The sequence below is a fragment of the Malania oleifera genome, chromosome 11, assembly GCF_029873635.1.
Source record: "Malania oleifera isolate guangnan ecotype guangnan chromosome 11, ASM2987363v1, whole genome shotgun sequence".
NCBI classification, from domain to species: Eukaryota; Viridiplantae; Streptophyta; class Magnoliopsida; order Santalales; family Ximeniaceae; genus Malania; species Malania oleifera.
This window is the reverse complement of record NC_080427.1, coordinates 79086614-79111001: the sequence shown is the minus strand read 5'-3', so window position 1 is coordinate 79111001 and position 24388 is coordinate 79086614. Positions and strand designations below refer to the sequence as shown.

At 35.9% G+C, this 24388-nt stretch overlaps 1 protein-coding gene across 1 annotated transcript; it reads left to right on the top strand.

The window, feature by feature from the left end:
* The first annotated feature begins 278 nt into the window (after window positions 1–278).
* LOC131168211 (ataxin-3 homolog) lies at window positions 279–24388 on the top strand. The gene is made up of 2 exons (XM_058127495.1): window positions 279–699; window positions 23194–24388. The coding sequence occupies exons 1-2, from the start codon at window positions 454–456 to the stop codon at window positions 23953–23955; spliced, it is 1008 nt and encodes a 335-aa protein (XP_057983478.1). The 5' UTR covers window positions 279–453; the 3' UTR covers window positions 23956–24388.

The window sequence follows — 24388 nt, the reverse complement described above, 5'->3', positions numbered from 1 at the left end:
TTTCATACGATTGTTTTAATTTTAGTTAAAAAAATATGTATAAAATGAATTGTTTGATAATAAAAAATTAATTTTAGACAATAAAATATTTCAAAAAATAAATAGAGGCTCAAAAACATCCATAGAAAGAGCTTGAATAAAATTTTCTTTGTGGATTAAAAAAATCTCTTTCCCTCCAACTATCTCTCAAAGCGTGGCAAATGGGGTTGGGCACGTGCCAGCTTGCAACGTCTATTTTGCATTTTCAAAAGATACAAAATAATATAAACAAATAACTTATTTGAGAAAATTATTAAATAAAAAAACCGTGGGATCACAAAAATCGTGCAGGAGAAGAGAAAACCCGCTTTTTCTATTTTCCTGGGCTGCAGTTCACCCGAACTGTGAATATTTCCGTAGCAGAGAGAAGCAGAATCTAGGGTTTTCGTCTCGCCGAGGGAGAAGGAATTGTCCATGGAAGGTCCGAGCAATGGAGGAATGCTCTACCATGAGGTACAGGAATCGAAGTTGTGCGCGGTGCATTGCGTGAACACGGTGTTGCAGGGGCCCTTCTTCTCTGAATTCGATTTGGCTGCTCTGGCATCTGATCTTGATACGAAGGAGCGCCAGATGATGCTCGAGGGTAACGCCACCGACCTCCTTCGCTTCGATTCTGAGGAGTCTCATAACGTCTCCATGGACGGCGACTTCAGTATACAGGTTCCCTTTTTTCTCTGTCATCGATCTTCTTTTTTCTTCTGAATTTGTGTCAAGGTGAATGAGGTTAACATTTGGTGGCTTGGTTGATTAGAGTTCCAAATTCATAACTCAATGTGGATGGTCTGTAATCTTGGTCTTTATTTTTCTGGAAAGCAGCTGAAGAACAGAACTTTGTAAATTCATTGATCGATGGTAATTCTTGTAAAGCATTAGTTCACGCCATTTATGATAAGTTTAGAATCAAGAATTACTTGGTTCTTGGAATGGAAGGAGTATTGAATTTCTCGAGCGTGTTTATCTTCCTTTACTTCTCACTTTTGGCAGCTTATTTTACTGCGCATGTTTCAAACCCTTCATCTCTACAGGTTTATTGAATTTGATGATGATTTCCTTTCTTCTTTTTTTTTCTCACTCTGATTAATACTTTTTATGAATGCGTTCTCGTTTTGTTATTGTCATTTTCCCCCCCTTTCCCCTGAGAGTCTCTTATCCTGTTTTAGATTGTACGTCTTCTCATTTCTCAATACAATTTCATTTATTTTCCATGAAAAAAAAAAAAAAGCTACAGTTGAAGCTTACATTACTTATATGGGTCTATGGAAATTTGTTTAACTGATATCCCCCTCTCTTTTTTTTTTCCCTCACTCATGTTTGCTACAGGGGGTTGGTAATCGGGAGGGAATCTATTTTCGGGAAAATTGTTGGGTTGAGGCAGCATCTTCAACTCGATCTTTTATCTGTTTTTTTTGTTTGTTGAGCGGTCATGATTTTCAATCTCTGATTTCTTTTTAAGAGAGTGTGAAATTGTGGAATTTTAACTTTGTAAGGACTTTGAATAAGAGAGACAGCATGAACTAATCTTGTTGGTGAATGTGCTTACTTCTTTTTGTTCAACATTGTGGAGGAATAAAATAAATTGATAATTAGATGTTTCTGGGAACCTTTCTTGCAAATATTTTTCACTCATTTGACTCATGCTCCTAGGGCTTCTTTTATCTTACAATTCTTTTATTACGTTTTCGTAAAAATAGAGGCCCTCACATGGATAACAGGCCTCACTGGGTGAACTTGATGCCAATGATTTGATTCAGGGAAGAAAGCTAAATAAGGCATGTCACCTTCATTAGTGGGAGGGAGACTTGTTCTTATTTGTTCTTACATTGTCATTTTTCATGGAGTATGCACAATAATTTGTTTGGTGCTTTTCGAGAGAGTTGGGTTTATCCTTCTTTGGCTAGCCTTTTTCTTCATGGGTATTGGGAAGGATAATGAGAGAAAAGTTTTCTTCCGTTGTATGGTTTTTGTCCATATTGGTAGGGGAGGAAGGCTTGAATCTTTGACATGCAATGAGAATCTGAGATTGGATTGTGTTGCTTCATGAGCTTTGTACTCATATATATATATTTTTTCTTTTACTTTAGTTACTTTCTTGTTAGATTCGAGGATTCCTTGCCCTCTTTGTAATTTTCTTCTGTCCTTTTTTATTAAGATTCTTTGTTTATAAAAATTAAAAAGCTGGGTCGATCAAGCAACCATTTCAAATGCCCACATTGGGCATTAAGCCTTCTTTTCATTTAATAGGGCCCTTGGTAAATGATTTTGGAGATTCATGACTGAAAATGACCAACTATGGAGGGAGGCTTTGGTGTGAGTGCTACTTTGACCATAATGGGTAGATGTAGATCTCTAAGGAAAGAAGGGAGTTGTATGGAGTTTGGATATGGGAGTGGATAAGAAAAGGGTAGAATGATTTCTTTGCGTTGATTAGATCTGAGGTGGGGAATGGTGGTGGTATTCTCTTTCGGTACAATCATTGGTGTGGGATGCCTCTTTGAAAATGATTCCTAGATCTTGTTTGTGGCCCAAAATAGATAATCTTAGGTTGGTTCTTGTTTATTCTGCTCTACTGGTGGTGTGACTTTTTGAAGCAATTTCACAAGACTAGGTTTTAGAAGCTTCCCTAATTTCTTTAAAAAAGAAGGCCAAGGCATGCCAAGGTGGAAGTTGGATATCAGTAGCTGCTTTATGGTTAATTCCTATTGCAGGAACCTTGATGTTGAGTTGTGACTCATATTCAAAGGGTATCCACTTGAAGACTCTTGTAAATGGGAAGGCTTAGGGGTCTACGTGAGACCTCCTTGTTCACTTAAATTAAGTTAAGTGGGGGTGCGTTGGGGGTGTTCTGGGGGGGTTGCGGGGGTGCGAAGCCTCCCATGGTATGGTAAAGTATGTTCAAGTCATAGCGCAATGTAACTGTATATCATATGAGGGTATTTTGGCTATATATACATATTGTAACCGAAGGTTGAAACCCTAAGATAGTTTTTTGTTTGATAGTGAAAATTGCGCAAGGATTTTGTGGACGTAGGTACATTGTCGAATCACTTAAATTTGTGTTATTCTTCTCCCATATGATTTTCTCTAATTTTCATATTTGCTGTGTGTATGCACATAATCTTAGGGCGTAATTTTACAACATTTGAAACAGACATTCTTGCTAATGGGAGGACCAATTTACCTTGGTAGCTATTTGGAAGCCAAGTTCTAACTAACAAAAGTGAGTATTTGTATCTATCCCATCCTTTATAATCCAATCCCCATCTTTGACCATTTTATCTTTAAATTTTATTATATTTTCTCTTTTTAGGTTCCACCTATTAGTTCTCTTACACTACTTTATTTTATCATTTTTCTTCCATTTTTTAATACATATATATCTAACACTAAGACTCTATGTTGTGTGGTTAGGCTTTCACCTGGAATAACTTTACAATCCTTACATGATAAACGATCTACCCTACAACAAAATCAAGCCTTAGTCCCACTAAGTGGGGTCGGCTATATGAATTATTTTTCGCCAATTTATGCGATCATGGACCATTTCTTTTGATAAATTCAAGGATATTAAATCCTTACTCACTATCTCCTCCCAAGTTATTTTAGGTCTACCCCTATCTCTTCTACTGCCCCCCACAATAACTAAGTCACTCTTCTTCACAGGTGCACTATATGGCCTGCGTTGCAAGTTTCTATACCATTTGAGTCGTCCCTCCCTTATCTTATCTTTCATAGGAGCTACACCTAACTTACCATGATCTACCCTCCTAGTTTAAAAAAAAATAAATCTATTTGACTTCTATTTTTTTCACTTTTAAAGGTTATTAAGTGTTCTCTCTTCTTAAAGCAAGCATTCATTGTACTAAAATCATATGACATAGCAAAGTCTAAGATCATCTACCCAAGCTCATTTTTGTCTCCATATCCGTATCCTCTATGTATCCTCTCATGACTCTTATTATCTTTTCCAACATGTCCATTCAGATCTCCTTCTATAAATATTTTTACAATTCCTAGTGTGCTTTGTATAATACTATTCATATCTTCTCAAAATTGTCTCTTAATATTTTCTGCTAAGTTGACTTGAGAAACATAAACACTAATGATATTTATTATCTCTTGGCCTAATACCATCTTGCTTTTTATAATTTTATCCCCTATTTTGTTTACATCAACAACACTATCTTTTAAGTTTTTGTCTATAATAATTCCTCCTCCATTCTTATGTTTTTCTTTTCTAGTGTACCAAAGTTTAAATCCCGATTTATCAATTTCTCTAGCTTTCTCTCCCACCCACTTAGTTTCTTGAAGGCAAATTATACTAATTCTTCTTCTAATCATTGTGTTCACAATTTCCATGCTTTTACCTCCCTATATTCCAAGTTGCTAATCTAATCCTAGTTTCCTAAACTAACTTCTTTACTTGCTCACGTCTAGAATGATGCAAGAACCCTCGCATATTTGACACCATACCCGGGTGCTGACACAGTGCGTCACTTTGGGGCGACGACCTAACCCACCCTCGCCCACTTTTTGCTACACCCAGGTGGTACAAGTGCAATGCGTCGCTCATAGGGGACACCCAAAAAAAATATTCGGTAAGGATTCATATCATAGCAATCTGACAAATTTTACGCTGGCTGTCACACACCCATGCAATCCAAGATTGAACAGAAACACTACCCAAATAATCAATAATAGTTCTTTCCTTTGATTTACAATCTAAACAAATTAAAATCATTAATCACCACGCTCCTACTTCCAAACACATGGTTAATCAACTTCATTGGATTCTTCTTCCCTTTTGGGTTCTGTGATTCTCGGTATTTTAGGTTGATTGATTTGATTTCTCTTTAGGAAAGTGCCCAATTCTCGGTAGGTGATGTCCAAACGATGTCCTTGAGCGCTGCCGAAGCTCCTTGCTGCAGAACCACTTGTACTCCAGCGTGTCTCCGCTGTGTTTCTTCACCTCCACCACTAGGAATGACGATGCCACTGAGTACAACTCACAGCGATTGCCAACTTCCCCTTGCAGCCCCTTTCTTGGCCATGCAGCCTTGTCGCTGTCCTCTTCACCAAATCAGGCTTTGCCACTTGCGCGATCAACCACCAAGGTCATGGAGGCTCCAACGGTATTGTCGCTCACATCCTCGATATCAACCTTGTCGTCAACTGCATTGCCTTCTTTGACTCCTACTGTGTGCACCACGCACCGTAGCTCCTCTCATTCCTCTACGCGACGAGTGAAGAAACTGTTGACGAAGTTAGGGAAATCCTCACCGCAGAGGCCTCGGGTCGAACTGTTGCCTCCAAAAAAGAAGTATTACAGTGGTCAGTCCATAATTTTATTTCTATTCGTATCAACTGTAGGTGGACCATAAATATTTAGTTGGCAATTTTTAATGGGAGAACTATGGTCTTGGTTCCCCTTGGGATGTTTCCCTGAGGAGAAGGCCAAGCAGCTTCGCATGATGACGGTGGACATGGACTCGTTTTAGGACACTATGTACCACTTCGCCATCGCCTCTAGACTCGCTTTCAAGTTCTCAAGCTACTCCGATATGTAAATCTCCGGCACTTACTAGTTATCCGGGGAGATTAGTAGAGAGGGAGAAACCATCAACGAAGTAAGGGAAACCATTGACTGCAAAGGCAAATCTTAAGGTTTGTTCACGATTACGGAAAATGATGCGAATAGTGATTATTTTTTAAAGAAAAAATGTAAAAAAAAGGAAGAAAACATACAAGAAAATTTGTCAAGTTGCTATATAATGAAGAATACAAAAAATAGAGACGGGAAGAAGAGAAGTTGGAGGAAAGAAGAATAGAAAATTCAAAAAAAAAAAAAAAAAAAAAAAAAAAACTAACTCCACTTTTAGTGGGATTGCGGGAGGAGGGTTATATGTTTTTTTACTTTTATGTCTTGAGTAGTTACTTTTTTTTTCGTAAGTGAGATAAGTATTTATATAAAGTTAGTATGGGAATTTAGAAAGATGACACCAAATAGGGGAATCCCCTTTATAGATTATGTTGTGCTGTATGGCTCATTGCAACAACCTCTAATAGTTTCTTTACAAATTGTTATTAACTTTTACTACATAAAGCTACCATAAGCACCCTAATAAATAATATTTTTAGAAACAAAGTTTGTTATATGGCTTACAACAACAACAAAAAAACCAAGCCTTAAGTGCCACTGGGTGGGGTCGGCTATATGAATCCTCTTCCGCCAATTTATGCGATTATGGACCATTTCTTTTGACAAATTTCGGGCTATTAAATCTTTACCCACTATCCCATTCCAAGTTATTTTAGGTTTACCCCTACCCCTTCTACTGCCCCCCACTGTAACTAACTCACTCTTCCTCACTAGTGCACTATGTGGCCTACCTTGCAAGTGCCCAAACCATCTGAGTCATCCCTCCCCAATCTTATCTTTTATAAGAGTTACACCTAACTTTCTGCAAATATATTCATTCCTTAATTTATCTTTCAGTGTTATACCACTCATCCATCTAAGCATTCTCATCTCGGCAAATTTTGCTTTTTGGATATTCTGTTTCTTTGTTGCCCAACATTCCGATCCAGATAGCATAGCTGGTCTTATAGCCCTCCTATAAAACTTCCCTTTTAATTTTAAGGCAATTTTATGATAACAAAGCTCACTTGAAGCACTTCTCCATTTTACCCTACCGGTTTTACTACATAAAGCTACATGAAGCACTAAACACCCTAATAAATAATATTTTTAGAAAAAAAGTTTGTTATATGGCTTATAATTAATAATTCTCACTATCTATCAATGAATAATTTTATATGAAAATTTTCTTACTATATTGGTTATTGGAATGTTTAATATTATTGACCTATAAAAATATAATATTTTTTGTACAGTAATATTATTTATAAATAGATATATATTCAAAAATTTGTAAAAAAAAAAAAGGAAAGAAAATGTACTAAAAAACAAACAAAGCCAACAAAGAATTTTGAGAAGTGCATCAATAAAATGAAAATTAAGTCTTAAATCATTATATTACTAAACCAATTAAGGAGTTTCAAAAGAATAACTTACATAAAATTCAACATGTTTTTAGATTTTAATGAAGTCGATGGTTTTAGAAACTATTGTGAACTTTTAGAAAAAAGTTATTAGTTGATTTGTGGACATAAACTTATACTATAAATATTTCCTTAAAAATGATAAGGCATAATTAGGGAAAAATATTTTTTAATCCTATCCAATATTTGAAAAGGCGAAGGCATATAAGGCAAGGCATTTTAACCCTTAAGAGGTGTAGCATCACAAAGTTCAAATTATTTTCATGATCTAAGATACCGCTCTCAATTATTTTGAAAAGTTTGAGGTTCAAGAGTTTTATAAATCAACTCATATTATGACATTCCTTCTATATAGACGTGGAGCTAAAATTTTCTAGCCAAATCTAACTTGGGAATCACACACCCAAAATGTATAAGCCTCAACTAACAAGGCAAAAAAGGCATGTTTTTTGTACAAATGCATAAGCCTCAGCAGATAGTGCTTTAGCCTATTTGGGATTTGGTATTTTAGATTGAGCCTTGGCATGTGTTGCCTTGAGCCTCATGCCACAAGGCAAGCCTCAATTGAGCCTATTTAACATTGATCCTATCAAGTAGAATACTTATAGGTCATATTCGTTTATAATTAAAAAGAAGGCACGCACACACACATGTACATACACATATTTGTGCATACATTAATTTACTATCTATGTATTCAATGCCACTTATAGGTCATATTCATTTATAATTAAAAAAAAGGCACATGCACACGCATGTACATGCACATATTTGTGCGTCCATTAATTTACTATCTATGTATTCAGTGCCGCTTATAGTATTTGATGTAATAATGTTTAATAATATCTAGATAAATATTACAGTAATGTCTGATACTTCATTTTGTTATTCTGTTCACACACAACACTTAAAAATGTACTTGCTTCCTATAAACTAAAAGCGCGCACATACGCCCACTTGATGTGGGAGGACTAATTGTTTAATACTTTACCTAAGTAACATTTAATATGCCATTGAAAAATATTTAGGGATCATTTGGAAACACTTAAGAAAAGTTCTTATTTGGAAAAAATTCTGATAATAAGTAGCCAAGTGAAAAGTGCTGATAGTCGTAAGTCTTGTGTGGTTGTATCTAAAAACAAGTACTGAATATAAGTACCCATAAAATAAGTAGTGTTTGGATACCTACTTTTATTATAACTACTGTTTGAATATATATTATTATGTGAATAATATTATTATATTTTAACATGTAATTGATAATATATAATTGATGAACTATGTTAATATTTTTAATTATCATTTTAAATGTTTTCTAATTAACTAATGAATTAAAATTTTTAATTTTGTTAAATTATGTTAATTGACATTTAAATTATGTTAGTACTATTATTAGTATTAAATAAAAAAAATATTTTAAATGAATAATTTCTAATTAATATTTTAACTAACATTTCAATTATTTTCTGATTAACAATTTAATTAATATTTATGTTAATTAAAATTTTTAATTAAATTAATCATTAATTTTTAGTTACTAAATGAATATTCGGAAAGTAGGACGTGCATAGGGCAAGAGGAGGCAGTATAGTGTTACTGGATAAGCTTGGCCGGCGACAACCAGCAGTGGAGGCGCGAGGCTCGAGGAGGACAGGGGTCAAGAAGAGGCAGCAGCAGAGGAGGAGGCAAGAGAAGAGGGGATAGGAGCGAGTGAGGTTATTTGAAGGCTCCTTTTCCTCTTTATCCTTTTATTAGGAAGGTTAAAGTTCCCCCAAAAATAAAAGCATTTACTTGGTTGGTTGTGATTAACAAAATTAATACCAATAACTTGCTGCAGATTAGGAGACCTTTGAAGCTCTCTCTAGATGTTTGTGTGCTCTGTTATAGGAATTCCGAAACAACCTTTCATCTCTTTTTGCATTGTGACTTGGCATGGAGGATATCGAATAAACTGTTTGGTTCTATGGAAGAGAAATGGGTTTGCCCCTATTCAGTGGAAGACTTGTTTCTTATCTCTTTCGCAGGCTTTGGAAGAATGAAGGATATGGCAGCCCTGCAGAAGTGTGACAAGTATGCAGTTTTATGGAGTTTATGGTTGGATGTGATGCACAGATTTTTTCTAGGAAGAAGTTGAATTTGTCATTGGTGTGGGAAAAAAAATCTGTTTTTGACTTCTTTATGGTGTTTCAGGTTTGGAATTTTCAAGGAATCTAGTTTTCTGGATTTAAATAGGGATTGGAGGAATTGATGGGCTTGATTTTTGTTTGTTTTAGCTTTTTTTTCTGGTTTGAACTAGATGTTTTTTTGGAGATTTCTTATTCTCCCTCCTTGTAAATTCTTTCCCTATTAATGAAAATATTTTTGCTGTCAAAAGAAAGAAAAAGAAAACGAAGAGAAGTCTTTTGGAGCAATCACTGACCATCATTGTGTCGGGCTAGTGGAGGAGCTTGATTGGAGATAACTAGCGGTGGAGGCACACAACGTGAGTAGGAGAGGGAGGCAAGAGGAGGTAGCAGCAAATGAGGAGGAAGAGGAAGAGACAGAGGCGTTGGTTTGGATTTGTGTAGGTTACTTTCCAAAAAGTACTTATTTTTTTTCTGCCAAAAAAATTAGTTTTGGAAAAGTACTTCTTCCAATAAGTATTTATTTTTTTTTCAAGCCAAATTCTACTTTTTTGGACTGTACTTATTTTTAGTACTTTTAACAATATGCACTTTTGTTTAAGATGTTCCAAAACAGGGGCTTAATGCACCAGTACTAGTAGCATGAAGATGTTTGATTCCTTTATCCTGGAATATAGGCTTAGGCATGTTGCTTTGGCTAATGGTTATTTCACTTGGGTAGCTTCGGGCGATAGGCTAGCTTTCTCTTGTATTCATAGATTTTTCTTTCCAAATGATTGCGATTATGAGAAGACATGTTTCCAAATGTTCTTTAGGAGATTTTAGTTAGGCCAGTTTCGAACCATTGCTTGATGATATTGGATGGTAATCCAGTTCAATGGGGTCCCACATCCTTTAGATTTTCTGCAACCTTCTTTTAGGGATTGCACTAAGACTTGGTGGAGAGAAGATTTTTTTTCATGGGTGGGCTGGTTTTAAATTTATGAAGAAATTGAAACTTGTGGAAAATAACTTGGAAGTGTGGAATAAAAAGATTTTTGGCGACATAAAAGAGCGGAAGAATGTTATGCTTGTGGAGGTTGATTGTGTGGATGGCTTGGAGGAATGTGGTATGTTGGGTGAAGAGGATAGGGCTAGAAGGGTTCACCTCAGTAATGATTTGGAGATGATTTTTTTGAGAGGTCATTAGTTGGAGGTTGAAGTCGATGGTAAATTGGGTGAAAGAAAGCAGGATTGTGATCCTAAATTGTTCCATAGGCATCTGATGGGAGAAGGAAATGCCTTATAAGGAGTTGGAACTAAATTTGGGGTGTTTGGTGTGAAATCATAAATAAATTTGGGAGGCAGCTTTTTTGTTTCTATATGGAGCTGAATACTGAGAGTTATCAGCACAATTTGACAACATGGTGAGTTGGAGCATTTTGACAAGGTTATTTATCCTGAGTATTTATGTTTGTTCTAGTGAATGGTCAACCTAGGGAGTGGTTCAAGGCTTCTTGAGGTTAAGGCAAAGAGGCCTTCTTTCTCCTTTCCTGTTTATGGGTAGAGTAGGTTGATTAGTCATGCTCAGCGCTGAGATGTGATCTATGATCATAGGACAGGTAGGGAGCTGGTTGTAGTGCCTCACCTTCAGTTTGTAGGTGATACTGTTATTTTTCTCGCTGATAGCGTTGTGAAACTCTGAAAGGTTTTAACATTAACGTTGGAAGGGGTGAGTGAGAGGGCTTTGCCATTTGAGCTGGCTACACCATTTGAGATGGGTCATTGAATTGTTTGGGTCTTTTTTTTGGTAATCCTAATTCTCCTGCTTTTCTATGGTGGGAGAAAATGGGTAGAAATTTAGAGGGGTGGGAGAAGGCTTATTTATCCTTAGGGGTCACATTTTTCTCATTAGTGCTACTTTCTAATATTCTATTTGTTTTCTCTCTTTTTAGAGTTCACGCAAGTGCAGCTTCTGTTTTATAGAGGCTTATAATAGATTTTTGGTGGTCGAATATGGGTGATAATAAGAAGAGTCATCAACATCTTTATGGGATGTGGTTAGGTGACCCAAGTTTGGCAGGGGTTTGGGCCATGATAATGTGGTATCCAGAACAAACATTTGTTTAGTTGGAATGTGGTTATGGAGGTTCCACTTGGAGGTCAATTCCTTATGGAAGAAAGGTTATAGGAATTATTTGTGGTTGGGTATCTGTGATAAGAAGAGGAATCATCTTGTTAGTTGGGATGTAATCAGGAAAAGGGGGGGGGGGGGGGTGTTGGTCTTTGCTAAATTGAGCCTTTATTTCAGAGCAAAAGGCACAAAATACATGAAATAACTCAGAATGATCTTTTATTAAATATAACCAAGTCATTCTTGAATAATCATCTACAACGGTTACAAAGTACTGGAAACCCAACTTGGAAACGACCCTACTAGGACCCTAGACATCTTAATGAACTAACATAAAAGGGCTTGCAACCCGTTTATTGACTTGGGAAGTGAAAGAAACACGATGGTGCTTTCCTAACTGACAAGACTCACAATTGAGACTAGACATAGAACTCAAACTAGGAACAAAACATTTTAACTTTTCCAATGAAGGATGACCTAGGCAACAATGAATTTGAAAATGTGCGGCAGCAGCAGTGCAGGCGGTAGAACTAGGTAGCGGTTCAAAGTGATAGTCCACTAGCTTCACAACCTCTACTAATCGTCTTCCTCGTCTTCAAATCTAATTAATCACAGAATCAGGGAAAAATGTCATTGAACAATTCATGGATTTAGTAATTTTGCTAATGGACGTAAGGTTGAAGAGAAATTTGGGAATATATAAAACTGAAGGAAGAGAAAAGTAGAAGAATTGGGATTTACAGTCTCAATTCCCTTGACTGCAGTAGTAGATTGATCAGCAAGACTAACACAAGTAAATTTGCAGGATATTGGAGACTAGAGAAAAAGCTAGGTATACTTGTGATATGATCAGTGGCAGCGAAGTCTATGACTGAAGGACTGGGACGAGAAGTACTAGATGACAGACATATTGTGTGATTACCTGTTTGGGAAAAACATGCAATGGGAAGAGAAGCTTGTTGTGATGCTTGATATTGCTGAAACTTGGAATACTATTCATCTAACATAGATACAGTACATTGCCCCCCATTCGACCTTAAAGGTGAGGAGTCAATGGTGGCTGCATTGGCTGCCCCCAAAGGTCTGAAGTCAGTGGTGGCTGCATTGGTTGCCCCCAAAGGTGTCGAGTCAGTGGTGGCTGCATTGGCAACACGTGAAGGTCTGCCATGAAGATCCCAACACTGCTCAATGGTATGATTATTCCGTCCACAATGAGTGCACTTGTGAGGAGTACCTCTGCCTCGTCTGTCTCTACCACTATGACCACTCAAACCACCGCGATAACTTTTGCGGTTATTTGGTAGAGAACTAGATTCACCCTGTGTAGCAAAGGCTTTCCTAGAGCTAGATGCAAGAGTAGAAGAATGCATGCTAAAGGAAGCACGAAGGACACGAGAATAAACATCGGCAAAGAATGGCAGCTCGACACTATTGAGTATCTGAGACCGAACTGCCTCAAACTCGAGCCTCAAGCCTGCTAGAACATGAAGAACTGTCATCTGCTCTCTCTGCTTCTCCATCTCACAAAAGTTGGCAGTTATAGGTTGCACGATGTTAAGCTCCCCATGAATACACTTCATCTCTCCAAAATAATCTGCAATACTCCTATCTCCTTGTAACTGAAAGTATTCATGGGATAAATCATACATACGTGTAATGTTACTGGGGTTATAGAAGTTTGACATAATCCCAAATCTAGATGCATACACATCCGTGCAATCTGTGGTTCCATCAAATTCCATAAAAGAGAAACAATCAAGGCATCTTCCTGAACCCACATGTCTTTTCTCTTGTCATTAGAAGAATCATATCGGAGCTAGTGGTCTGATTTCCCTACTCTTGCTAAATAAATCTGAACAGCTTTAGACCATTGAACATAGTTCTTTCCATCCAACTTTTGAGTCGTTATTTGTGGCAGCAATGTAGGAAACAAATTTTTGGCATTCGTAGATTCCATCCCAACACTCACAAATCAGCAATCACACCAAAAACAAGAAGAACAATCGAAACTAGTCGGAACAATCACAAACTATGTGAAGCACCAAAACCAACACAACAACAGACAAGGGGAACAAGTCACCAACAGATATAGCACTGCTGCAGCACTCACAAATCAGCAACCACACCAAAAACAAGAAGAACAATCAATAATCAGGACAATCACAAACTATGTGAAGCACCGACACAACCACGGACGAGGTGAACAACTTACTGACGGATATAGCACTGCCACAGCCTCACAACTGAACATACGGATGCTGCCACGGCTCCAAAAAACTCCAAAAAACTCACAAAGAAATTTTACAAACCCTGAACAGAAATGAATGGAATACCGCGAGTGCATGGTTGAAAAAGGTTTAATTTTTGTGTGAAAAACTGACCTAACAGGTTGATAATATAGCCTAAAGAAGGAATCAGAGCATGGCAGAGGAAAAAAGGAGAAAAAAGCGGCCGGAACTTCACTCATGCGCCAGCGCGTGGGGTCAGCCCTGTTGAAATTTGGCTGGTGCGTGAGGGCCCATGGGGTGTCCTTCGGTGATGGGGTTTTTTGGGGTGGTTCGTTCCCGCCGGGGGGGGGGGGGGGGGGGGGTTCTGTATATATGGATATATGGTTGGATTTATGAAATAATATGGGATGGAGATGGATTTGGAAAGAACAGCCACAGGAATGGTGTTCGGCTGAGGGGAATAGGGTTTAGGTTGGTTCACGCTCTAATACCATGTTAAGATTTGATTAAAATGAATGACCTAACTTGAAGATAGGTCTCTTCCTCTATTTATGATACAAATTAAATACATTCTAATAACAATAATACCCTTACTAACTCTAACTAATTAACATACTAACACTTCCATGGATCTTCCGTTCTTGTCCACTCTTGACCATTAATGAGCCCTCTTTCTGTAGCTTTCTTACTCTAACTAATTAACATACTTAACACTTCCATGGATCTTCCGTTCTTGCCCGCTCTTGACCATTAATAAGCCGTCTTTCTGTAGCTTTCTTCAGCATGAGGCTCAACGCCTCCATCACCATAATGAATAAAGAAGGGAGATAAAGGATCCCCTTGTCTCCAATCTCTTACAGAGCAAAAGAAATTAGAAGGGCAACCATTTATAAGCACTGAGAAGCTTGGAGTGTTGATGCATTGAGCAATCCAAATGCACCAACGCTACTCAAAGCCCATTTTCCTTACGACAGTAAAGGAGAAAATTCCAATTGACGTGGTCAAAGGCTCTCTCTATGTTGAGCTTGCACACCACACCACTTCTTCCTTTCGATAAGAATCCACAACTTCACTAGGAATAAGGGCAGCATCCATGATCTGTCTTCTGGTGACGAAGGCATGCTGGAACTGCCTAATGACTTCTGAAATGGCTCTTTTCCAGTGAACCAAACGCCCTTTAAAATCAATTACAAAAGGGCAGCCTATCCCCTGTGCATTTTGCAATTAGACAAAGATATTCTCCATAAATCAAGTGCCAAAAATGAAGCTAGGAAAACAACTCTATCCTATAACAAAGAGGAAGCCATTGTCTTGTCATTAAAAATGCTTGCATTCCTCTCTATTCACGAAGTCCAATGAATAGCATGCAAAACACGTTTCTACTAAACATTAGCATTTTAGAAACATGTGAAACCACATCTACAAGTAAATCATTGTGTTCCTATACAGTCTGTGCGTGAGCTTTTAAATTTTACAGAGTAGGAAATAAACCATCGCATAGATACCATTCATATGATCATAATTCCTTGCCCATCCATACCATTCGCCTCCCATTTATCTTTTGCTACTTGTGGTCTCATGCAATGTACAAGGGTGATTTATTTTATTAGTTATTGAATATTGCCAACTTTATTACAGTCATGTTTTATGTTTCACATAAATAAATTTTAAAATAAACATCCTATATAAATGATAATATTGCGCCTGCGTGGCAGTGGCTCATTATGACAACCTCTATCAGTTTGTTTACAATTTATTATTAATTTTTGGTACACCCAATTGGCCCCCCTGAAGGCCCTAATAAATTGTATCTTGTAATATAAAAATTCTTAATAATATTTTTTGAAACTAAGCTTGTTATATGGCTTTAACAAAAAATTCTTAGTATCTGTTCCTTAATAATTCTATGAGAATTTTTTTACAATATATTAGAAGCTTGTGGGTAAAACTAAATTTCTGTCTTAAATCGTTATATTACTAAACCAATTCTGTTTAAAATGAATAACAACTTATAAAAAATTCAACATATTTTTGAGTTAGTCATTTGTTTTAGAAAACATTAGAAAGTTACAGTAAAAGTTATATGTCGATTTTTTTGGACATGAAAGTTAACTATAAATGCTTTTTTAAAATGATAAAGTACATGGTATAATCAACACAAAATAATTGTTTTCATCCTATCAGGTAGAATGCTTATAATAATATTTATAATTAATTGTTTACATATATTATTTACAACAAGAGGGCTGTGTGTAATATATAATGACATTTACTATATATCCACCCCTTCCCCGGACCCCGCATACGTGGGAGCTTTGTGCACCGGGTTGCCCTTTTTTTTTTTTATATATATAGAAAATATTATACACACACCCTTTTATTTGCATACATTAATTTGGTATCTATGCATTCAATACTGTGTATAATATCAGATGTAATTAATTTTTAATAATATCTGGATACGATTTAATGTAATGTTTGATTCTCGGCTTAAAAACATTTAAGATTATCTTGACAAATATTTAATGTTGCAGTATTTAATATTTAAGTCACGAGGCTGCCTCTCAACAGCTTCTAATGGGGCTTCCATATGTGTGTGTGTGTGTGTGTGTATTTCCTCCTTCAAATGCTACCGTTGGTCATGTAGCGTTTTAGAAACATGTGAAACTACTTTTAGAAGTAACTCTCATGTGTTGGGGGACTACTGGAAAGTGAGCTTTGAAATTTTACAGGGTAGGAAACAAGCCATCAGCTAATAAATTACTAGTTTATTACTCATCTGATCCATAATTCCATGCCCATTCGTACCATCTGCTTCCCCTTTATCCTTAATTAGTGTTAGTTCTGTGCAATGCATGGGTATTATTCTTTTTTTTTTTTACTTATTTAAAATTTATTATCAATCTTAGTCCATTGATATGTTTTTTGCATCGTTTAAATAACTTATAAATACTAAGGACATTGAAACTTAGAGGTTGTTGGATGTCTTGGGCCTTGTATAATTTGATCAAGGAGGCAGTGAAGTCCAGCTTGATGGTGGCAAATCTAAGGTGAAGTGTCAGAGGGAATTAGCTAATTTGAAGTGTTCGGTGAACTATGATTGGTAGGTTTTGAAGAGGGGATTTCTTGGCTGATAATAGCAGCTTTTATTTTTATTTTTGTTCTGCTTTTATTTATCTTTTTTTTCTTTTTTCTTTTTGAGTTTTTTTTTTTTTTGAGGACTTAGTATCCTCGCTTCAGCTGTACATTCTCTACCTTAGTATAACCTTTTCTTTTTTCTTTTTTTAAAATAAAAAATAATCAACTTATGAAATAAACATCTATAGTTTAGTAATACAACTAATGTTGCACAACATGGCTCCACTGCAACAACCTCTCTTTCTTTATAGTTTATTACTAAATTTTAGTACATATTGAAGGTCCCACGATAAATAATATTTTATACTATAATTATTCTTAATAATATCTTTAGAAACCAAAGTTTGTTATATGGCTTATAATTAATTATTCCTAATATCTACCCATCAGTAATTTTATATGAAAATTTCTTACAATATTAGTTATTAGAATGTTTTATTTGATTAAGCTATAAAAATATATTATTTTGTACAATAACATATATTTATATTATATTTTCATTTATTTTGTAAAAATGAGAGAGAAATCTATTTAAAAGACAAAGCCAACAAAGAATTTAAGAAGTGAATGTGAAAAATAATTCAGTCCTAAATCATTATATTACTTATCAATTATTAAAGGAGTAACTCTTTATATAAATTTCTATATATTTTAAATTAAGTCAATTGTTTTAGAGAATATTATGAACTTACAGAAAAGGTTATATGATGATTTTTGGACATTGAAGTATAACCATACATGTTGAAATGATATTTCTATAAGACATAGTTAATGCAAAATAATTCTTTTTTATCCTATTGAATAGAATCCTTATTTAGAATATTCACTTAGTTATTGTTTTTCCTTTGTATTAAAAATATATTTATAAGGGGGGCTGCCAATGTATATGACATTTAACTCCTAGAACATAAAACATTTTGGTTTGTGGAATGGGAACGGGATCGCATTACAGCACAAGCTCTTAAATGTGCAATGTTAGGGGTATACATTAAAAGATATATTGGTGAAAAAAGTGTAATGGCGCTTGTATATTTTGGAGAGGATGTTGTGGTGTTTCTAAATGTAGAAGAGACTTTTTGTTCAGAAATAGATTTATAATAACAGAAATGGAACTAAAATGTGAAGATCCCCACTTTTAACTAATTAAAAATTATGTTATATGAAAAATATTGAATTAAAACTTTGAATCATTAGATTTAGTGTTTTGGAACGAAAATGTTTTCTATGTTTTGGAACATTCGTACCTATATGTGTCTCACCAGGGTGTTAGTGTTTTCTGGTAACTATGATTTAGCATATACTAGAAAAGTGCCCACACAGCCATGCTCACCATATCTCCATCACTGCCGACCCAAACCTGCTGCCCAACCAATGCCCAAAAGATCAAACCAGGGTCCTCATTGGATACCTGACCTTAAATTGATTACCTGCATAGTTCGAAGAAAATGTGAAAGGAGGCACCATGTGTCAGCACATGGAGCATGGAATCGCCCACTGACCACATTTAAATATATGCTATAGCTATGCGTATGTTTATATGTCCATACATTAATTTTGTACTTGTGTATTCAATGCAACTTGTAATATTTGAAGTAAATTATGTAATTGCTAATTAACTAGCCGTAGGCATGCACATCTATAGTTCCAAAATTTTTTATTTTTCAATTTTAAATAATAATTGTACTATTTTTTTTAAAAAATTATTATGCTCTCTTTATTTTAGGGATGGACCATTAAAGGGGCATTTTAGGAATCCAAAAGACCAAAGCTGAAGATAACCGTCAGGCTGCTGTCAAATGGGAAATCACCTTTTTGTTAGCAATAGATAAAATCTAGATAAGATTTAACATATTAATAATCGTCCCAAAAAGAACATTTAATATATGCTGGACCAATATTTAATGTTGAACTGTATTTAATGTTCGAGTCATGTTCCGATCTATTAACAACTTCTATGGAGCTTCTGATATATATATATTCTTCAAAAATGTTAACCCTTTCAGATAAAAAATTAGTGTTTCAGAAACATGAAAAACCAAATCTAAAAATTAATCTTTGTTATACCCATTTTGACCTCGTTGCTCATCTAACAAGTCTTCATTGCATCTAAAAACATTATCTAAGTTTCTCTCATCAAAGTCATCACCTCTTTTTTAACCCTTTACACACTTGATCACCTTGTTTCCCCTTGCCATCCATTCACTGCACCAAATGAACTAATTTCATTTGGGAAACTTCTATCACTGTTCTTTTTAAGAACCTTTTGGAGTACTCTACGCAGCTTGCTTTCATTGCCACATCTGAATCCCAGACCACACCACCATCAACTGAGAAGAAGGTTGACCTTTACTCATTCAACTTAGACCAAAAGGAGATCTGTGACCATAATCTAATTTCTTATTCAAATTGGAAAGAGGTTGATTCAATTTAGCAGAATCCTTCTTCAGACAATCATGATTCATAGTAATCAACAAGCTCTTCTTTTTGAGATGGAGAGAACCTCTTGCGGAACCTTGTCCACCTCAACCAACTTAGACTGGAATGATTCAAGCCAACTATTTTGTTATTGAAAATGTCATTAAGATCCTTCTTTGAACCTTAATTATGACAATCAAGTCTTAGCATGAGAATGAGGTTGCTCCAATTTGAAGCCTAAGTTGCACTTATTTTAACACAACGTTTATCACCTCACTTTGGTCACCTTTTCATCAGCACTGTGATTGTGTTTCTCCTACATTAATTTTGATACTTTTTTTTCCGTCAAGTGCTTTCTTCTGTTTTTAAATGTAATTCCCTGTACTTAATGGACAAAATAATAATATAAATATGCATTACTATATGATGTTATTTATTTATTTATTTATTTTTCATGAATATGTGCTAGTTTTACTTCCACCTCAATGATTCTATCATTTTTTTCTGAATTTTAAACAATATAGATTGTGGAAACATGTTGACAGAGGATTTAGGCTGCCCATTCAGCACACTTGTTTTAGGTGTAGGAGATTAGAATTCATGCTTTAGATTCTGAAAAACTGTTTTATATTTTTAGTTATTAGGTGTTTATTGTGTAATTATGTGCTTGAGTTAGCTATAGGGCGTCTATGCACTTGGTTGTTGTATGTGTGGAGTAGTCTTAAAATTTTGATTGAATTTGTTTTTCCTCACCTGTCTCTTTATATACAACCCTTATTTTTCTTCCTCTTTATTTTCCTCTTCTTTCCTGTCTGTTCTGCATCACATGTTAGAACAAAAATGGGATTGGAGAGGGAAAGTACTGGGATTCTTCCATGCTTTGTATAGTACAAAGTTTGAAATTTAAAGCTATGTTAATTTGCACTGCATTGGGTTGGAAATGATGAAGGAAACTGTGAGTGGAAAACCCTTTTTCCTTTGTTTAGCAGGTTGAATGCTAAGGATGGATAATATATCAGAAGAGAATGGGATATTATTTTCCTTCAAAAATTAATCCCTCCAAAAGTGTGGCTTGTCAACTGAATTGTGCGTTCATAGGTGGAAAAGGAAAGCTCTTTCCGTCTCTTTTCCTTCCCCTACACCTAATCTTTTGCCTCCTTTTTCCTTCCTGCCAAATGTAGTATTAATTACAAACATGCTGACTATTTATTCCAAGATAGTTTCTCATTAGCTATTATATATTGGCCACATCAAAATCCTATAGCTTCTGTGAGATGCATATACATAACGTCATGCTTAACTTGTAAGCTGAATATGCATGACAGCATGTCCTTGGAAATCAGTTTTGAAAGCCAGAACTGCAATCTATCCGTGTCAAACATGAAATTGGAAATGGGAAAACCACCTACCTCTATGACAACTGGCATGATAGAAACCCCCTGATTCAAAAGCTTTGGAACCCAGCTATGTACTGAACTTGGTCTCCCTACCAATGCAAGTCATTGACATTATCATCAATGGGAACTGGAAAGGGCCGAGGAAAACATCAAGCAGAGTGGCTAGTCTCACAAATCTCATTCACTTTTCCCTGAACTCTGATAAGGATGATGCCATCAAATGGACACACGTTGCTAATGGAAAGTTCTCTCTCAAGTCTCTGCCTGGAACTATATAAGAGAGATAATTCTAAAGTTAGATGCTCAGGCTGTATATGGTTCAACTCAAATATCCCAAAACACTCATTCATAAGCTGGCTTGCAATTCTGAATAGGCTTAACTCACTGGATAAACTTCAATCCTGGGGCAAGGTTCAATCTGCAACCTGCCCTCTCTGTACTTACTCCTTGGAAGACTCTAGCCATCTGTTCTGCTGTGAGATATCCAAGGAAATCTACCAAAGGGCCTTTGCTTCATTGAATATGTCTAGAAGTTACATCTGGAAGGCCTAGAATGCTCTACTTTTTGAAAATACTCCCGTCAATGTAAATACTGTAGTTAATTCTGTACTTGTAGATGTAAATCATAAGCTCCATGGAAATTGCTTTCCATAGAGTGTTGATGATTCTTTCTCCCTGTATATTCTTTTCCTTGTACCTCACTCTTTTAAGCTATTATAATTCTTACCTTTATCCAAAAAAAATTAAAAATAAAAGCATGTTCTTGTTGCCACTTTGTACTGCATAAATAGTGTTTGTATATGTATGTATATGGACAAAGACTTGTGGATTGTATAACTAGCTAGTTCTTCATAATTATGCAATTATATATTTTAACTAAAATCAAAGAAGTTTTGCTATAAAAAAAAAACAAAAAAAAAAAACTAGAATTGAAGAAGGATAAGTAATTTTCATATTTTTCCTGAGAATCATCATATTGGACAAACATTACCCCCTTGACTTTTCAAAGTTCAAACCCTAAAACCCTTTCGTGGCAGTGTGGTGGAAAACTTTTTTGCTAGTGGCATGATCAATGAAATTCCAAATGTTTTTAATATCATGCTGCAAAAACTAGTGTATTAGAATTCCTTTCTAATTGAGAATCCTATTTCTAGATTTCTGTGTTTCCCATTTTTGGGAATGCCTGGGAAGAGGTTGTTCATGCCACTCTTCTAGAACTTTCAAATTTGTTTGAATTGATTTTCATTCTTTAGGCATCCGAAGTATTTCTTAACTATTGCATATCAAATTTGATTTCATTCTCACAATCTTGAAGTTGCTGTCCTGCTATTATTTCTCCTCTGCTCTCCCATTGCTGCTTGACAATCTGGTATTTGCATTTTAAGTTTCTATGGCAGAAGAAAGCTACAGATTATGGCTATTGATTTTTATTTTCTCTCTCTTTAGAAAAATCATTAGTTGATTCCTGTACTCTTTCAGTTGTTTCACCCCATATTGCCAAATTGACTTAACATCACAACAAACGTGACCAAATCCCTTTATGGCAACACTCAAATCAACCCAAAAGCCCACAAAACCATGCAAACAATGTAATAAGCCTTTTTTTTCCCACTCAGCAACCAGTATAAATTAATTAATATGAGATTTGATTGCAATATCCCAAGCAGACAGAACAGTATTACTCTTAATAAAGTTTTGGGGAAATTCAATACAATGAAGCTTTATTTAAAATTAAAAAAATAATAATAACACAATGGAGCAAGCTGAATCCTTCGAAAGAAGGGAAAAACAAAAAACGCTTTTAAGTTCTATTTGTTACAGAACCTGTGCCTAGATGTTGAGGAGAGCCAAATAAACAACAAACTAGCACCCTCCTGCTAGCAAACATGTTTGCAAGCCCAGCCTGTTTTCATATATTCATCTAAATAAAAGATAGGCAGCAGGAACTACCTCTTTGGATCTTTGTTTATGTAATGACAATATGTTTTATTTTCTTCTATTTGACATTCTATCAATTTAATATTTTTATTGTTGAATGGAATTGTTGTATTATGGTTCTACTGAAGAAGAATTGCCAAATGTGTGGTTACCTTTTTAAGCTGTTTGCTCTCTATGGTTTGAAGTAATACAACGGATTTTACAAATATTTAAAAGAGTAACAAAGGTTATGCAGAAAAGAATAGGTGTTGCTTTTACAAGGTCTTTTTTTTTTAAATGGAAAATGAAATTGAGAAATAAAGCTACTGTTCTGTGAGGACTGAGGAGGATGCATGCCATTTGGGTGGTAATGTTGGTGGACAGTGTTATTGAAAACTTGCATGACACTAAACCAATAAGGGCTATGAAATGTCCAGCCCATTTGTGGCATTGCGATTAATGAAGATCTTATCTTTTTAAATATGTATAGGGTTGTCTCCATAATAAAGGGAGTTTTAGGACCTTTCTAGGGTATATATTTTATTAAATTTTCCTTAGAAACGGTTTTTCCACAGAAATTTGTTTTGGTTTGAAGACCTGATTTATTCGTATAATTTTAAGTGGCTTTTTTCCATTCCTGTTGAATTTGTATTTTGTGGGACAACATTTTTTATTTTTTTGGTTGGCCATTGTTTCCTGCCATTTATCTGTTTCCTTTTGGGAGATGGTGCTGCTATTTTAACCTACATTGATTTGATGCGAAGGTTTTACAAAAGGCTTTGGAGGTGTGGGATCTTCAAGTCATTCCTATGGACAGCCCAGTAGCAGAGCCTGCACAGGTTGACCCTGAGCTGGAGAATGCATTCATCTGTCATTTGCAGGATCACTGGTTCTGTATTAGGAAAGTAAATGGAGAGTGGTATAATTTTGACAGCCTTTATGCAGCCCCAGAACACCTTTCCAAGTTTTACCTATCAGCCTATCTTGACACTTTAAAAGGATTTGGCTGGAGCATTTTCCTAGTGAGGGGAAACTTTCCAAAAGAGTGTCCTATCTCATCTTCTGAGGCTTCTAACATTTATGGGCAGTGGCTTTCTCCGGACGACGCGGAGAGAATAACGAAGTCCTGCAATGCAACGCAAGCCCCTCCTCATCGCATTAATTTTTCTCAACAGCCTTCTGAGCTGTCTCGTCCAACTGGGGAAATCGAAATGCATTCTGATGCTGAAGATGAAGACTTGAAGGCTGCAATAGCTGCTAGCTTAATGGATTCTTCCCCAGCCATGGTCAACACAGATGTCGGAACCCTTCAGAGCAGCCAAAGTAACGCAAATGCTGGCGCCCCTCACAGTAGCCAAACTAGCACAGATGTTGGCACTGTTCAGAGTAGCCAAACTGGCATAGATGCTGGCACCCTTCAGAGTAGCCAAACTAGCACAGATGTTGGTACTGTTCAGAGTAGCCAAACTGGCATAGATGCTGGCACCCTTCAGAGTAGCCAAACTAGTGAAGATAAAGATGCCTAAGAACAAAGACATTCTTTTAGATTTAATATCCACCAGACAATAATGGGTTTTCAGGTCATCCTTGGGGCGAGTTCTTTATATTGTGAAGTGTACACATCTTCAATTTACTTTGCTTGATCTGTATCAAGTTAAAATTGACAGCATACAAACCTTGAGAAAGCCAGCCCATGGCTTCCCCAATGGAAAATTGCAGTTTCTGGGTTGGGCTGGCAGCATTTTTCCTGAAGCCTGTTTTGCAATGGAGTGATGAAATCCTGCTGGTCTGTTTAGATATTGAAAATATTTTCCATTCTCATCAAAATTTTCCCCATGTTTTTGTATATTTCTATGAAAAAAATTTGAATAGCACAGATGGTGTATTGGTGCTGAAATACAAAGTTGTTTTTAATGGAGTGACGGAATAAAATGCTTCTTGTTGGTTTGTGGGCACAAA

Bases quoted from the DNA above. Each gene is read 5' to 3' on its own strand.
- LOC131168211 (XM_058127495.1), top strand. From the start codon at position 454: ATGGAAGGTCCGAGCAATGGAGGAATGCTCTACCATGAGGTACAGGAA. The intron at 700-23,193 runs GTTCCCTTTTTT...TTTGATGCGAAG, and splicing joins ACGGCGACTTCAGTATACAG to GTTTTACAAAAGGCTTTGGA.